This window comes from Falco naumanni, chromosome 1 (genome assembly GCF_017639655.2).
Source record: "Falco naumanni isolate bFalNau1 chromosome 1, bFalNau1.pat, whole genome shotgun sequence".
Taxonomy (NCBI): Eukaryota; Metazoa; Chordata; class Aves; order Falconiformes; family Falconidae; genus Falco; species Falco naumanni.
This window is the reverse complement of record NC_054054.1, coordinates 117,663,671-117,678,774: the sequence shown is the minus strand read 5'-3', so window position 1 is coordinate 117,678,774 and position 15,104 is coordinate 117,663,671. Positions and strand designations below refer to the sequence as shown.

The 15,104-nt window shown below is 49.0% G+C and overlaps 1 protein-coding gene across 1 annotated transcript; it reads left to right on the top strand.

Moving 5' to 3' along the window:
- The first annotated feature begins 608 nt into the window (after window positions 1-608).
- ELAC2 (elaC ribonuclease Z 2) lies at window positions 609-15,098 on the top strand. Its single transcript, XM_040580635.1, has 24 exons — window positions 609-928; window positions 1,007-1,057; window positions 1,132-1,202; window positions 1,900-1,964; window positions 2,646-2,703; window positions 3,215-3,283; window positions 3,802-3,960; window positions 4,465-4,523; window positions 5,205-5,263; window positions 5,352-5,424; window positions 6,464-6,576; window positions 7,218-7,316; window positions 7,512-7,650; window positions 7,729-7,814; window positions 8,878-8,987; window positions 9,949-10,045; window positions 10,482-10,620; window positions 11,309-11,347; window positions 11,507-11,616; window positions 12,064-12,163; window positions 12,245-12,365; window positions 12,560-12,638; window positions 13,385-13,529; window positions 14,234-15,098. The coding sequence occupies exons 1-24, from the start codon at window positions 624-626 to the stop codon at window positions 14,474-14,476; spliced, it is 2,589 nt and encodes an 862-aa protein (XP_040436569.1). The 5' UTR covers window positions 609-623; the 3' UTR covers window positions 14,477-15,098.
- Window positions 15,099-15,104: the final 6 nt, after the last annotated feature.

Genomic DNA, 15,104 nt, shown 5'->3' with positions numbered 1-15,104 from the left:
CCGAGAGACTTCAGAGTGGGTTTAGAGAGCTCAAAAATAAACAGAGCTGTGGCCTGGATCATCTAATATTTGTAAACAGGCCCTGAACGAGGCTCATATGGAAGAGGAGCTTGTAAGCAGGGGGAAATGGTGAGGAGGAGGCTTGAGAATCGCAGGGTCATTTGTTTTGGAGGGACCTTGGTACTGCATGTCTAGGGCTCTCGTTTCTGGCTACCTGTTACTAGGGTGCTGCGTTGCAAGGTCCCACATTGTTGGGTACCACGTTGCTGGGTGCTGCATTGCTAGGGCCCAAGCTGCTGGGTACCGCGTTGCTAGGCACCAGCGTTGCTATGGCCCACTTTGCTGGCTACCGCGTTGCCATGGCTGCGTTGCTGGCTACAGCGTTGCTAGTGGCTATGCAGCGCTCCCTGACTGAAGAAGAACTGCGTCAGTTCCGATTGGTTAATCCCTGTCACGTGATAGGGGACGGTGGCCCGGCCCAGCCCGTGAGAGGCTCCTGATTGGCGGGTGGCCGGGGGCAATTTCTGGCTTCTTATTGGTTCTCCCTCATCACGTGGCGAGGGCGGCCTCTGAAGCCGCTGCGCTTAGTGATGACGTAAGGCGCGTCTCGGGGACGCGCGCGGATGTGGGCCCTGGCGCGTGTGCTCGGCCTGGCGCGGGGGCGGCTGGTGGCGGCGGCGGCCGGTGCCGGGGCCCTGGCCCGGGCCGGGGCCATGGCGGAGCCCGGGGCCATGGCGGAGCCCGGGGCCTCCTCAGCGGCGCGGCCGGCGCGGCGGCCCAAGGACGTTCCGAGGCACGTGTGGGCCCGCGAGCGGCGGCGCAGTGCGGGCACGGGCCTGGCGGGGCCCAACTCCGTCTACGTGCAGGTGGTGGCGGCCGGGAGCCGCGACGCCGGCGCCGCCGTTTACGTCTTCTCTGACTTCAACCGGTGAGTGCGGGGCCGCGGAGACGCCCCCGTCTGGGCTGGGGGCCCGGCACGGCCTGCCCTGACGCCTCTTCCCCTCAGGTATCTCTTCAACTGCGGCGAGGGCACGCAGCGGGCCATGCAGGAGCACAAGTAAGTTGGGGAGTCGGGGTGGGGGGCGTCCCGGGGCCGCATCGCTCCCTGCTCACCCTTGTCTCGTCTCTCAGGCTGAAGATCTCCCATCTGGACAGCATCTTCCTCAGCCGAGTGGCCTGGGCTAACGTCGGTGGGCTGCCAGGTGAGCGGGGCCCTGCCTGGGGGCCCCCGGCGCAGCCCAGCCCAAGGCAGCAGCTGGCAAGGCCAGGGGTGGTCGCCGTGCCGGCTGCCTGATGGGTGGTGCGGGTGGGGGCTCTACTGTAGCAGTGGAGAGAGGAGAGGCACTGTCAGAGCGCTTCTGATTGTGTGTGGGGCTCTGCGGTGCTTCCCGCTGTGGTATGGTCTCCGCTATGGTGTGCGTGAATATGGGGTGGTAGAGACGCTGCCTCACCAGCATGCCTGGCTTTTTATCTTAAATCTACAGCAGAAGGCATTACCAGTGTTGCATTGTCAGCAGGGAGCTGTTCGGGAGTTGGACTAATTTGAATTCAAAGGGACCTACAAAGGTTTCTGGCCCACCCCTGTCCTCAAAGCAGGGTGGGAATAGAACAGGTCACTTAGGATCTTGTCCATTAAAATTCTGGAAACCTCCAAGAAAGGAGATTAACAATCTGTTCAGGTAACTTGCTCCAAATTGTGACTTGTCAAGATCTCTAGATACCTTTTTTATCTGCAGAGATACCTGACTTTTTGAAGCAGCTGGAAAGCTGAGACAAAATTGAATTTGGATCAGAGTTCATTTCTGGCCTTCATGGAGAGGCCCAGCAGTCCTGAGTGCTGAGAGGGGTCTTGTGTGATCCGCGGGCCAGTGGTAGAGCTGTTTCTCTGCTTGCTTTTAGGTATGATTCTCACCTTAAAGGCAGTGGGGCTTCAAAGATGTGTTTTCCTAGGGCCACCAAAGCTGGTAAGTAGAGGAAGCTTGCAGAAGGGAGAACAAACCCTTCAAATGCTAAATCTTACCTTGGAATTGGGAGAGCTGGTATCAAAGGAGTGAACATCGTGCAGGTGTAAAATGCTAGTCTGAGTTAGTGCCAGCTTGAAGGTAGTGCCAGCTCGAAGGTTCTGCCAGAAGGGCTGGCTTTAAAAAGCAAATCTCTTCGGTTATATGTAGGACGGCATCGGACTTCAGCTCCCTAAAGCTGTCTTTTAAGCTAATATTCTGGTAAATCATGTTTTGGAAAAAGGGCATCCTTTGTTCTCCCGTCTGCTCCCTTCCCATTTTCTTTTAATAGAAACTTGGTCTCAGATCTCCTGCTTAATGTGATCCCTGCCAGCCTAATGGCATGTGTAGGGTGAAAATTTCCAATCAGCATTATTTTACTTCCTTGTGGTTTCTGCTGACTAATTAGATTTATAGAAGGGATGGGGCGAGTGGTTCTGTGTTTTATGTTCTCTTTCTAAATGAGCAGTGCCCGCTGGAGGCGGGGCACCTGCCCGGTGCTTTCTGGCTGGCTATGTGTATGTGCTGCCCAGTTTTTGCCTGACTGGGCATTGAGCGTTTGACTATAGTGAAAGTAACTGTACTGGGGGTAACTGTAACTGCCCTGCTTGGGCAGGGCCTCCTGATACACTGTTTCTTTTCTAGCAAAACTACTTGAAAGCCATTCGACTCTTTCCTGGGCCCCTAAAAAGGATGGATTTAGGTACGTAGGTCAGTGATGTGTGGCGGAATATGAACTTTTTGTTTCAGCTGCAGCCAAGGTTGCATTGAACAGTAATAACTTCAGAATAAATGCCTCTGGTTTAGGTCTGCTCAAAGAAAGTTTTAAACATTTGTTTGGATGTGATACACTGTTCAAAAACATCACAAGAGCAGTCTTGGAAAACACCCAGTGTTTACAGCTCTGTTTCTGGTAGGTTGCTGCCAGTCTGTCTGACCAGTAGACAGCATTTGGTTTTAAAGCACTGTACAGGCGGTTTGCTTGAGAGTCTGCCAGTGAACTCTTACAGTGGTATCATCATCCTTTTTGTGGATAATGGTTTCTTAAGAACTTGAATTATTCATTGATTTTTGCAGTTGGGCAGAGAAAGGGAAGGGTGACATGCAGTAGGGTCTTTTTAAGAAAGAGGAAAAGGTATTTTCCTGATTTAAAGTATTGTAGAGTATGAATCTCCTTATTAATTTGTTAATGCCAGTTTTGGTACTCTTTTCAGCTGTGCAGTTGCACACAGAGCCTGAGTATAAGGATGAGACGATGACAGTCTACCAAATACCTCTTACAGGTGAGCATGTGATGTGGCGGTTAGACAGGAGAAGCACTTATTCAGTAATTATGCTTATTGTTAAAGGAGTGGTTTCTGTTTGCAGGCCTGAGTAAGGAGAGGTTTGTTAATTTGCATGTTTTTCTCAGAAGAAGGTTCTCTTTCAAAGAAAGAAGACCTGCTGAGTCAGGGTCTTGGTTTGTTCCTTTAGGTGTGGGTGTATAGAGTGACATGTGAAACTTCACTGGATTCGGCTTGCTTAGCCATCTGAGTTTTCTTGCTGCTGGAAACTGTGATATCTGGAGTACAGGCACAGACTTGACAGAGTTTAGCAGTTTTGAGAGAATGTGAAGGACTTAGACGATGGATAGCTTCTGAAATGTTTGACTAGCATGTGCAAGTCAGACTTGGGGGAAGAGCTCTGTATTCTGGTGCCATTTAAACATGAGTGTCACTGAAGAGGGAATGCTACTTATGCTTTTCTTAGCTGTCCCTTTTGACTGAGTGATCTTTGTCTAGTTTTATTTGATTTGGGACAGGAAAACCACTAGCTACTGTAAGTACATTGCCTCAGAGTCCTGGAGTATCAACCCAAGGTGGAAATAGCCCTAAAGGGGACACAGGGCCTGGATCTCCAAGAACTGCACAGGAAGGAAGCTTGGAGGAAGGCAAGGAAGAAGGAAGCCCAAAGAAAACAGGTGAAGAAAACAGAATGACCTTTTCAGCTTTAGTGAAATAATGCCAAATTAAGGATGTCCATTTGTCCTGTGAGCAGTTTGCCCTCTGGAAGTGAGATCTGTAGAGAATTCTGCTCAGGTGAAGAATTACATAGAGCAGAATGAGTTCTGGTATTTTGGAAGTTGATGCAGAACTAATAAGGCCTAGAAATTGAATGTGATTCCTACTTGGGGTGTGATTACTCCTTGCAGTAGTTTGCCCCTGACTGGAGTAGGTGCTTCAGCCTTTGTAATTTAATTACGAGTGGATGCTGTGGTTGATTATTTTTCAGTCTTGAACTTTATTTTGTTTCTTGTAGCTGAAACCGTGGCCTCTCAGGGCTTAGGTGCTCGTAACATTTTGCTGCTGGGTTCCAAATGGGCTGGGTGACACTGTTCCTCTTAATGCTTTAGCAAACATTGACACATTTTGGCTTAAAGAAAAATGATAGTGATGATTCTGAGTTGTTTTGCTTTCTTTTACAGGTGACAAAGAGAAGCATGCAAGCAGGCATCTTGACCTGGTGATGGCTTTCCTTTGTAAAGTAAGCTTGGACACGAAGATCTCTAAACCAATGTAAAATAGGCTATAGAATAGAGTTGGAAAGGGCCTGTGATGATCATCTAGTCCAACTGCCTGACTGCTTCAAGGCTGAGTAGAAGTTGAAGTGTATTGTTAAGGGGATTGTCCAAATGCCTCTGAAACACTGACAGGCTTCAGGCATAAACCACCTCTCTAAGGACTCCAATCCAGTGTTTGACTGGCCTCTTGGTAAAGAAGTGCTTCCTCATGTTGTTTTATCTCGCTAAGTAGATTTAACTGGAGATAGCATTTTCAAGCAGGACTTTGAAGGTATTTTGTGATTCTGTATTTCAAAGGTCAGAGTAACTGCAGCATGAGTAGGAATGTGTAAGAACCGGAAACGTGTTTTTTAGAAGTGTTCATGGGACAGCTAGTTAAGAGTATACGGGTTCAGTTTTTGTTTAGTGGTTACAGTAGGGAAGCGTGTCCTGCCTACTTGGCTAAAGAAGGAAGCAAGAAGCAGCAGTGTGATCTTGGAAACCAGAAAGTCTAGTAAAAGCTTTTTAGGGGTAAATTAGACTAGTGGCTGTGGAACTGAAAAGAAATTCCCTTGGCTTGTTGGGGAACATTTAAACTGGAAGTATGTGGTTCTTGTTTCCTGGCCCTCTTTATTTGGCTGATAATTCTGTTTAACTCCTTTCAGATTCACCCAAAGAAGGGAAAATTCCTAGCAGTTAAAGCACAAGAGATGGGCCTGCCAGTGTGAGTACAAGATCCCAGCCTGGGGAACGGGACAACACCAGGCATGTTGATGTTGGCAAGCTAAATATTTCAATGCCCTTGTTTTCAGCGGAACTCCAGCCATTCTTCCCATAATTACAGCCCTCAAAAACGGGGAGAGAATCACTTTTGAAGGCAGAGAGGTAAGATGTTTTCTGCTTTCTGCTCTGGCTTTGCCATTGTCCCTCCTTCAGTGGGCTCCCAGGGTGACAATCATTTTGTGCAGAATGTTTTGCCTCCCAGTAGGTATTGGGATGTGTTTTGTTAGATTTTTTTTTTATACCCATTCCTGAGGAAAGGTTGGATGATGGTGGTCTGCCTATTCCCTCTCATCCCTGCTAAGAGGTTGGCATGGGGATTGCTGTTTTTGAGCTTTGAGTGGCTACTTTTGGTTAGTGACTGGCCCCTGTTCCTGCCCCAAGTTGTTGCTGAATGTGGCTCTGGTGCAGGGCATGTCTAGGCCTGTTGCAGGGATATGATTAGGGAAGTCTGCTCTGAAATTCTCATTTGTGACTATGGCTGTATATCTGCTGTTCGTCAGAGCTTTTTCATCTCCCCTTCCCAAAGCTGATAGAAGTATAGGAGTGAACTAGTAGAGTTAATCCCTGCACGTTTTAAGTCTGGAATTTGAATGCCTGTGTAGCTATCATTCCCTCCTTACTCTGCCTGCACCTCTTAGACCAAGAGAAGTTCAATGGTTCCTGTGTGCATGATCTTAATCTCTCAAACACTGGTCTGAAGTGAGAGGCAGAGCTGGCTCTGGCCATGTCCCAGGTGATCTGTAAGTGAAGATCATAACCTGGGAGATAGGACTGACATATGCTTGTGTTATAAGAATTGCACAAAGGCTTTTTTTCTTAAGCATGCTTTTGCCACCATCTAAGTCTGCTGTGGGAACCTAGGAGCTGCTGAAATTCCCTTCCTTACGTTAGGCTGAGGTTTGCTCTGAGACTGGGGTTGGGATTTGTTGTTACATAGCAAAATGCACTTGTGTAATGGGAGCAGAAGGGGAAGAACAACTGTGCTGGCTGGGTTTGCTGAGCATTGCAAGAGCTGGTTTGGAGCTGCCTGCAAGGAGATGGCTGATGGAGCAGCTGCCAAAAGAGTTGGACACAATGATGCACGAAGGAGCTGCATGTGTATAGCTTGATTGTGGTGTGGTCTTTGCGTATCTGCCCGCAGCTCTTTCCTGAAGAACTGTGCACCCCTGCTGATCCTGGCCCAGTGTTCATTGTGCTGGAGTGTCCTCACGAGGGCTTTGTGGATGCAATCTGTGAAAACGAGACCTTCCGAAGGTAGTGGGGCTGAGTGACCTGGGGTGTTTGGGGGAAGATGTTTGTGCTGAGCTTTGCCAAAGAAATTCTTGTTCTGTTCTAGATGTGTTGGTTCTTGTGATTGATGTCTGAGCTGTTTGGCACTGTTAAGGAGCTAGAGATGCAGGAAAGGCTTAGTGGTGCATTTTGGACGTTTTAAGAAGGGCAGGTCTGTGCAGGACATGTGGGATTCTATAACTGTCCCAGGCATGTCTTCCCTTCCCTCAGGGGCCTCTTGAGAAGGAAGCGTGCACTGGTGTCTTGCTGCAGAGCAGTGCAGACATTGCTGCTTCCGTGTGTGCCTGGGCTGCATGTAACGTCTCTGCAGGGCTTACGCAGAAGCCTGTTGGCCTCCTGAAAGGTTCTGCGGATGATGTTGCTCTTGGAGGAGAGGAACTGCCCTGGGGGGAAGAGTGGAGGTGTCAGCAAATAGTGGGCTTGAGTCTTGAACCTTACGCCTACCGTGATGAGGAGCCTCTAGGTCCTGGGCTGTGCTCTTAAGATCTGTACTTTGCCTGTTTCAAGGGCAGCATCTCTAGTAGCACCAGGATGGGAGAGGGGAGGGGATGCCAAGGTGATGGAGGACTGAAGCACAGGTATTTCTTTATTTGAATGTGCCCCAGGTACCAGGAGGGACTCCCTGAGAACCAGGTGGCCTTGATTATTCACATGACTCCAGAGTCAGTGCTTCGAGACAGCCGCTACCAGCAATGGCTGGAAAGGTATGTGATCTTCTGATTACTTGGTTTCCTATCACTGCTGGGCAGCAGCATGTTTTTATGTTTTTCCCGGAGTAGAAATAGCTGACAGCAGGACTGCTGGCTCGGATGAGAATTTAGCTAGTGGCTCAGGTGCATGCATATGCCCAACTCTAACATGGGGCTGAAGCTGTTGTGCATTTTATTGTCGTCTTACAGATTTGGACCTGGAACTCAGCACTTGGTGCTCAATGAAAACTGCTCTGCGGTGCACAACCCACGCAGCTACAAGATCCAAACTCAGCTGAACCTCATCCACCCAGAGATCTTCCCTCTGCTCACCACCTACCAGAGCAAGGTAGGCCAGGCCCTGCTTGCCTGTGTACCTCGTGCCCCTGAGCAAAGAAGGTGTTAAATGTCACTCTTCTCCCTGTAGGAAGAAGAGGCTGTGTGTAGCGTGCCCATTGTTCGAGGAGAGTGCCTCTTGAAATACCACTTGAGACCACAACAGGAATGGCAGAGGTCAGTGGGAATCTCTGACTTGCCGGGGTTTTGGGTGTTGGCTTGAAGCAGCTGTTCAGTTGTGAGTCTGTGCTGAGGCAGGGTGGTGTGTCAGCATCCTTTGCAGATTCTTACTGGCAGCTATGCTATCAACTGTGTCTTGAGGGGTGTGTCACTGTACTTTAAAGTCTCAGTCAAGGTGTAGGGCACGGATGAATGAAGCAGTGAAAACACCACCTGGCCAGTGGTTTGGATTATTGTTTCTGTCCCTTGCTTTTGCAGCCTCATGTGCTCCTCTGTCCTTTGGTTTGACCTCATATGGTGCTGTGCACCCAGCCATGGCTGTGTCAGAGCAGGTGGGGTGGCAAGGAGAGACTTTTTGGGGAGCCCAGTGAGAGTCTTATTAGGCTTTCTGGGTCTTCAAACGGTATCGGAGCCAAAAGCCCCAGGTGGTTAAACAGTTGCGGTCTTTACTGTTGCTTGCTATGTGGACAAGCAGATGAAGCTGCTCGGTGAGGATCTTAAGGACAGGGGACCACGTGGTACAAGGGGATACCAGCTGCCATGGCTCAAATTTCTGTCTGTTGGGCTGATTAGGAGGTCCCAGATGCCAAGAAGAGCTCAAGTTTCTCTGCTGAAGGTGTCTGAAGGCTTGCAGTACTGCATATGCTGTGATGTAGGACCAGAGCACAGGTCTCTTATGCTTTTGAGTGGTGCCTGGAGCCCTTTTCGGTGGCCGTTACTTTCCAGCAGTCTCTGAGCTGCCTTGCGGTGCCCTCTAGTGTCTGGCAGCTCCTTGGGTCCGGACAGCGCAGGGCAGCATAGTACTAGTGCAGGAGCTTCTTCAGTTCAGTGCAGTCACTGTTTGTGATTGTTTCTGTGGCATGGCCCACCCCAGTCAGGCCTTTTTGGCACACGCCACGCTCATGGATGTATCTTCCCCCACCCCCCAAAACGAACTTGGAAGGAGCATTTGACCCCTTGTGGTTAGGCTGTTTTGGCACAGTAATGTGGCATTTTGCTCTGGAAAATGCTGTCTTCTGAGTTCCTGTCCTGCCTCATCCTGATACATTTCTTGTTTCAGAGATGCTGTGACTGTCTGTGATCACGAAGCATTTGTTAGTGAAGCCTTGGATCTCCCTGACTTCCAGACTCGTGTAAAGGAGTGCAAAGAGAGCCTGTCTGCTGTACCAGGTAAGGATCAACAACTTGTCTTGGATCAGTGTAATGGGAAGCAGGAGGTCTTGGGGACCTGCTGCTTCAGAGCCCAGACAAAGCTGTGAACATGCAGTTTTCCTGCTGCCTAAAAGGTGCTCCTAAGTCATAGAATCATCTAGTTCCACCCCTCCTGCCATGGGCAGGGCCACCTTCCCCTAGACCAGGTTGCTCCAAGCCTCATCCAACCTGGCCTTGAACACTGCCAGGAATGGGGCATCCACAGCTTCTGTGGGCAGCCTGTGCCAGTGCCTCGCCACCCTCACAGCAAAGAATTTCTTCCTGACATCTAATCTAAATCTACCCTCATCCAGCTTAAAACAATTACCCCTTGTTCTTTCACTATACGGCCTTGTAAAAAGTTCCTCTCTAGCTTCGTTGTCAGCCCCTTTAGGTACTGGAAAGCTGCTATAAGGTCTGCCTGGAACCTTCTCTTCTCCAGGCTGAACAAGCCCAGCTCCCTCAACCTGTCTTCATAGGAGAGGTGCTGCAGCCCTCTGATCATCTTCATGGCTGCCCCGGACTCATTCCAACATGTCCATGTCTGTTTGCTGGGGGCCCCAGAGCTGTATGCAGTACTGCAGGTGGGGGTCTCACAAGAGCAGAGTAGAGGGGGAGAATCGCCTCTCTCGACCCGCTGGCCATACTTCTTCTGGTGCAGCCCAGGACATGGTTGGCTATCTGGGCTACAAGCGCACATTGCCCAGTTATATTGAGCTTCTCCTCCATCAGCTTCGTGTTCCCCACCAGCCCCTCCTGGTGCTTGTTCTGTCTTCCCTTGTAAACCTTGCTGCTGTAGGAAAGCCAGGGGCTGAGGGAGGCAGTAATGAATGTGCTGGACACTTAGACTCTGGAGTTACTAGGCTGTTGAACTAAATGCCATCTGACTGGGCAGTATGTGGGTAACATTCACTTACAAATTCTTGTCTGTTTTCTCCAGGAAATGTGGGTGCTTATCCTGAAATTGTGTTCTTGGGAACAGGATCTGCCATTCCAATGAAAATTCGAAATGTCAGTTCCACGCTAGTGAATACCAGGTAAATCCCAGTGCCATGCATTCTGCTTGGAGAGGCTCAGTGTCTCAAGAGGGTGTTACCCAAGGGCTGTTTTGACCAATGCGTTGATGATGCAGGGAGAGTGCCTCTATTGTGGCACCTGCAGGACTTCAGTTTCAGGCACCTGTCTTCTGTAGGTGGAGAAGACTTGAGAGCCATCTGTATAGCCCAACATTTAACGTTCATTCATTTTACCATCTGCTCCAAGGGTGTGTTCAACTTCTGTCTGCATAGCTCATTCTGGTCCTGTGTTGAACAGCCTTTCTAAACCCTTGGCTGGTAGGACTGGAGTAGCATTTAGAGATGTAGAGCACTGAGAGCTCTTTGACTTCCAACCCAAAAGATCCCCCTCCCTGAATGGGCCCTGGTCAGAGCTCATACAGTGTCTGCTAAACTTCTTTGTGACTTGTCTTGCCAGCCCTACCCGATCTCTGCTCTTGGACTGTGGAGAAGGAACGTTTGGACAGCTGTGTCGCCATTATGGAGAGCAAGTTGACCAAGTGCTGTGTAACATAGTAGCTGTGTTCGTGTCTCACATGCATACCGATCATCATTCGGTAGGTTGGCTGTGTTAGAAGGAGAAGGGGTTCTGTGAAGGCATGCTCTGCTGTTTGTTTGTATGTATGCAGATGTAGCTGCGGCTGATGAATGTCGGCTGCGCTGCTGTTGGGGCTGCACTTCCCCTTTGCAATCCCCAGGCACTACTGAATCTCTCTGTGTTTCTAATCCTCTCTCCCTTCTTGTTGGGGTCCCTGCAGACTTGCTGGGATCATCCAGAGTTGTAATTTTTCAGTGTCCAACTCTGTTTCCTTCAGTGCTTTGCAAATAATAGTCACGGAAGGACCAGTTGGTCTGTTCTAGACTGGGCTTGACCAGGGCCGGCTGTTTGCTGGTCTGCTGTCTTGTGTCTGAAAACCACACTGGGTCTGAGGTGTTGGGTAGGGACTTTCTGCTCTCCACCCTTCTTTTGGGAGCAGACACAGCAGCACTGGGAAGGGCTGAGGGGCTTGTGTTGTGAGCTGCTGGCCACCAGCTTGGGGTGTGTGACAGTGTAGTGTCAGAGCTACTTTGACAGTGTTACTGCAGCTCAGCCAGCTGCAGTTACTGGGAAAGCAGTAATCGTATATTTGTGACTATACAGTTTTTTTGAAAAACAGCAGCTTGCTGATCTGCAGTAGCATTGTTGCCACCTACACTCCAGGTATTTCTGACTACTGATCGCTGTTGTGTTTATTCCCTTTGTAGGGGTTAGTGAACATCCTGATGGAGAGGCGGAGAGCTTTTGTAAGTAGTGTTGTTGTTTCACTGCTCCTGAACTTGCATTGGAGTGAGGGGTGGGGAACTTCTGAGTGGTGAAGCACCATCATTTCCCTAGGTGTTTCTTCTCTCTGATGTGGTATACACCCTGTACTAATTTTTTACCCCCTGCCTTTGCTTTTCCAGGCAGCCCTTGGTCAGGCTTTCAGCCCCCTGTTTCTGGTAGCACCTGAACAGATCATGCCATGGCTACACGAGTATCACAACCACTGTGAAAAGATTCTCGGAGACATCAAGTGAGCGTTCTGTGTGGTGTATTAAGAAATGTCCTTGCTGGATCCTTATTCAAGGCAAACTACTGCCATCCATTCCCCACACCCCTTTGCTGAAGGTGCTCTTGACTCCTTGCGCCATGTGTTGAACTAGGATGTGCTGTTTGCAAAGGGGGAAGATAGGATTTGTTACTCAGTTGTGCTACTTGAGAGGCTTACATGCAGGCTTTCCTTTTCCTTGGGAAGTGAAAAAAGATTCCTGGAAGAGAGTATTTGACAGTGGGAAGGGAAGGAAGTTGGACGAGTTCCTGAGGCACTGCATAGTGAAAGCAAGGGTTAAAACAGATGAGTGTATGAAAGTAATGTGTTCATAAGGTGCTAAACTGAGGAGAAATGGCAGAAATAGGCTGCTTGAAGATAAGAGCAGGTTTTACTTTGTACCTGTCCTTAGTTCTCTCTTCTCCCTCACAGGATGATTGCTTCCCGGTCTCTTGTGAAAGGCTGCGAGAACATCAAACCTAAAGCCAAATGGTTTGTTAGTTCTCTGTTAGAGAACTATGACTTGGCTGAGGTAAGCTGATGATCTGGTAGGGTCAGTTGCTTGTGAGGGGCAAGAGGGGACCTGAGGTCTAACACCCGTATCCTTATTCAGTTTCAGACTTGTGAAGTCCAGCACTGTAAAAATGCTTTTGCATGTTCAATGATCCACAAATCTGGCTGGAAAGTAGTCTATTCTGGTGACACAATGCCCTGCATGGCCTTAGTACAAATGGGTAGGTAACAAAAACCCTCTGCTTGAAATATCTCTTGGCAAAAGGTCTCAGACTGTTAGCATCTGAAGCAGGCATCCCCAAACCCTTGGCACTTGGCCTGCAACACGAGGGTTAGGGGAGGAAATGAGAGTTCACGTAGGCAGCTGAACTAGTCTGTATTAAACTGAAGATTGAATATATATATGATTACACAGGTAAAAACGCTACCCTGCTGATCCATGAAGCAACATTAGAAGACGGCATGGAAAAAGAAGCTATAGAGAAGACACACAGGTGGGGTGTGTTCCGTTGTCTATCACTGTTAGGAAGGCACAGATGCTGAGTTCTGAGTTTTGTCCTTGGAGGTGGTGGTGAAGGGCCCAAGTCCTGTAGATGGTTCTGGTGTGCGTAGAGATTTTCAGCACTAAAAAGGGCATGTTGCTCATTGCACCAGCTCTGTAACTCTCTCGGGTCCTCTGAACATCCCCATAGAGAAATGGGGAAAGCTTTGAAGTAGATGATAGCAATTCTACAAATAGACAAGCCCAAAGGAAGGGCCCTCTGCTTGATTACATTTTAGGACTAAGCTCAAGAGTTATTTTACCCCTGCAGCTGTGCAATTCAAACTGACCACTATACCCAGTGTTACAGAATGCTTCCCCCAGCAAAAGTGGGGAGACCTGAGAACAGCTTCTCAGAATTACATTGAATTACAATGTAAGAAAGCTGGGTTTGCTGGCACCCCTAGGACAAGTGTTTGAATAAGCCCTTGTCCCCAGTTCTAAGGAGCTCTTAAATGCAGAGCTCCAAGTAATTACAGCTGCCTTCCTGTGCTCAGAGACTTGCCGCCAGTGCAGTCTGCCAAAGGCAGAGGCATCTGGATGCACCTGCAGAGAGCAGGGCCACCCTGTGCTTGGCAAGTGTTGGGTAGTATCTAGTGCTGGCTGTTGGTGTGGTATGATCTTTGGTGCAGAGCAGCCTGCCGTGCTATGTTGGAGAGGCAGTTCTAGTCAGCCTGGTGTGACCTGTTCCTTTTGCAGCACAACCTCTCAGGCGATCCAGACTGGGATGAAGATGAACGCAGAGTTCATCATGCTCAATCACTTCAGTCAGAGATATGCCAAGATCCCACTGTTCAGTGAAGACTTCAGTGAGAAGGTTGGAATTGCATTTGATCACATGAGGGTGAGTAGAGAGCTTTAAGCCAGACTGTGGGGAAAGGTTCAGTGTTACTTTGGGGTGGCTGCTCATGAATTAAGTTCTGCACTTGTAAGTAATGTATTGATACACCATCTCCTTCTGAAGAGTAAGTCCCCTCTGCAACAGCTCCTCTCACTACTGGCAGCAGGCATCACAGCAGTGTGGGGAAACGGCACAGAGCGACACAGGTGCCGATGGCTCTTTGGAACAGAAGTCCACTCTTAACTTGCTGGGTACTTTCCTCATGTCACCTCTGTTCTGTACCTGCTACTCCCAGTTGAAAACTTAATCTTGCTTCCATTCCCACTCCTTTCTCAATTAGTGTGCTTCTTTAATGGCTTTCTGCAGAAGGCATCCAGGAGCCAAAAGCTGCTGCTATTGGATTGAACGCAGTTGTAGCAGTGAGAATAGCTCATAATCAATCAGAACTTGTACAGCATCTGCGTCATTTCTTGTGAAGAAAATATGTAAATGGCTTGGCTTACGGGATCTGTGGGCTGACTGCTGTAGGACTCAAAATAATGACCTGTCCGCTAATGTCAATGCATCTGAAAATTGTAAGATTCAGGCTCCTCTGTGCTGTGCAGAGGAAGAGGCAGTGCCCTGCCAGCTGCACGGGCAAAAGAGGGGAAGGAAGGAGAACAAAAAGCAATTCTCATGCGGATGCTCCTGTTCTTGATGTATTTCAGGTACGTTTTGGTGACTTTCCGACCATCCCGAAGCTGATCCCACCTCTGAAGGCTTTGTTTGCAGATGACATAGTGGAAATGGAGGAGCGGAAGGAAAAACGGGAGATGCGGCTGCTAAAGGAGGCTGCTATAGTCCTGGACAAACTGGCTGGTGGTGAGAACAAGGAAGCACTAGGCCAGAAACGGAAACAAGCCAAGAACCATCAGGAACTACCGAACAAGAAGCTTAAAACAGTAAACTGAAAGAAACGAGGTTGAGAATGCACCTCTCTGTAGGAGGTGCCTTGCTCTCTGCAGACCTCAGGAGTGCGCGGTGCCAAGGGCACTGTGGAAAATGGGGCTGGCCTCAGCATCTGGGTTTGCTTGGTCATCGGTGGATCTCCATGGGCTGAAGCTACCAAGAGAGGCTGTTAGCAGCACGAGTCCTTGTGGCAGCGGTATCTGCCCATACAGTTCCTGTTCCTGGGTCTCACCAGTCCATGTGTCATTTTTATTTTAGCCAAAATGATGTTCTCTCTGGTATTAATTTCTGGTTTTATGCTATAAACCCTTGATAATGTAACAGCAGCAGTTGTGACCTTTGCCAGGAGATCAGGTCTGAAAAGCCTTTGAGGGGCTGTGGATCCACCAGAATAAGGTGGACGGGTCTCTGGATTATGAGGAATGTAACTAGATAGCAGAACCCAGATCATAGGAGGAAATTCCTCTATAAAACGGGACCCAATTAATTTTTAGGCTAAATTAGCATTGTGAATGCTACTGTGTTCCTGTTTTGTTTTTCTCGGCTGGTTTGGTTTTTTTCCCCACCCCGTAAGATCAGTTTTCCAAAATCTTTATTTAGAATCTGAATAAACCACTCAAGGTAGCCCAG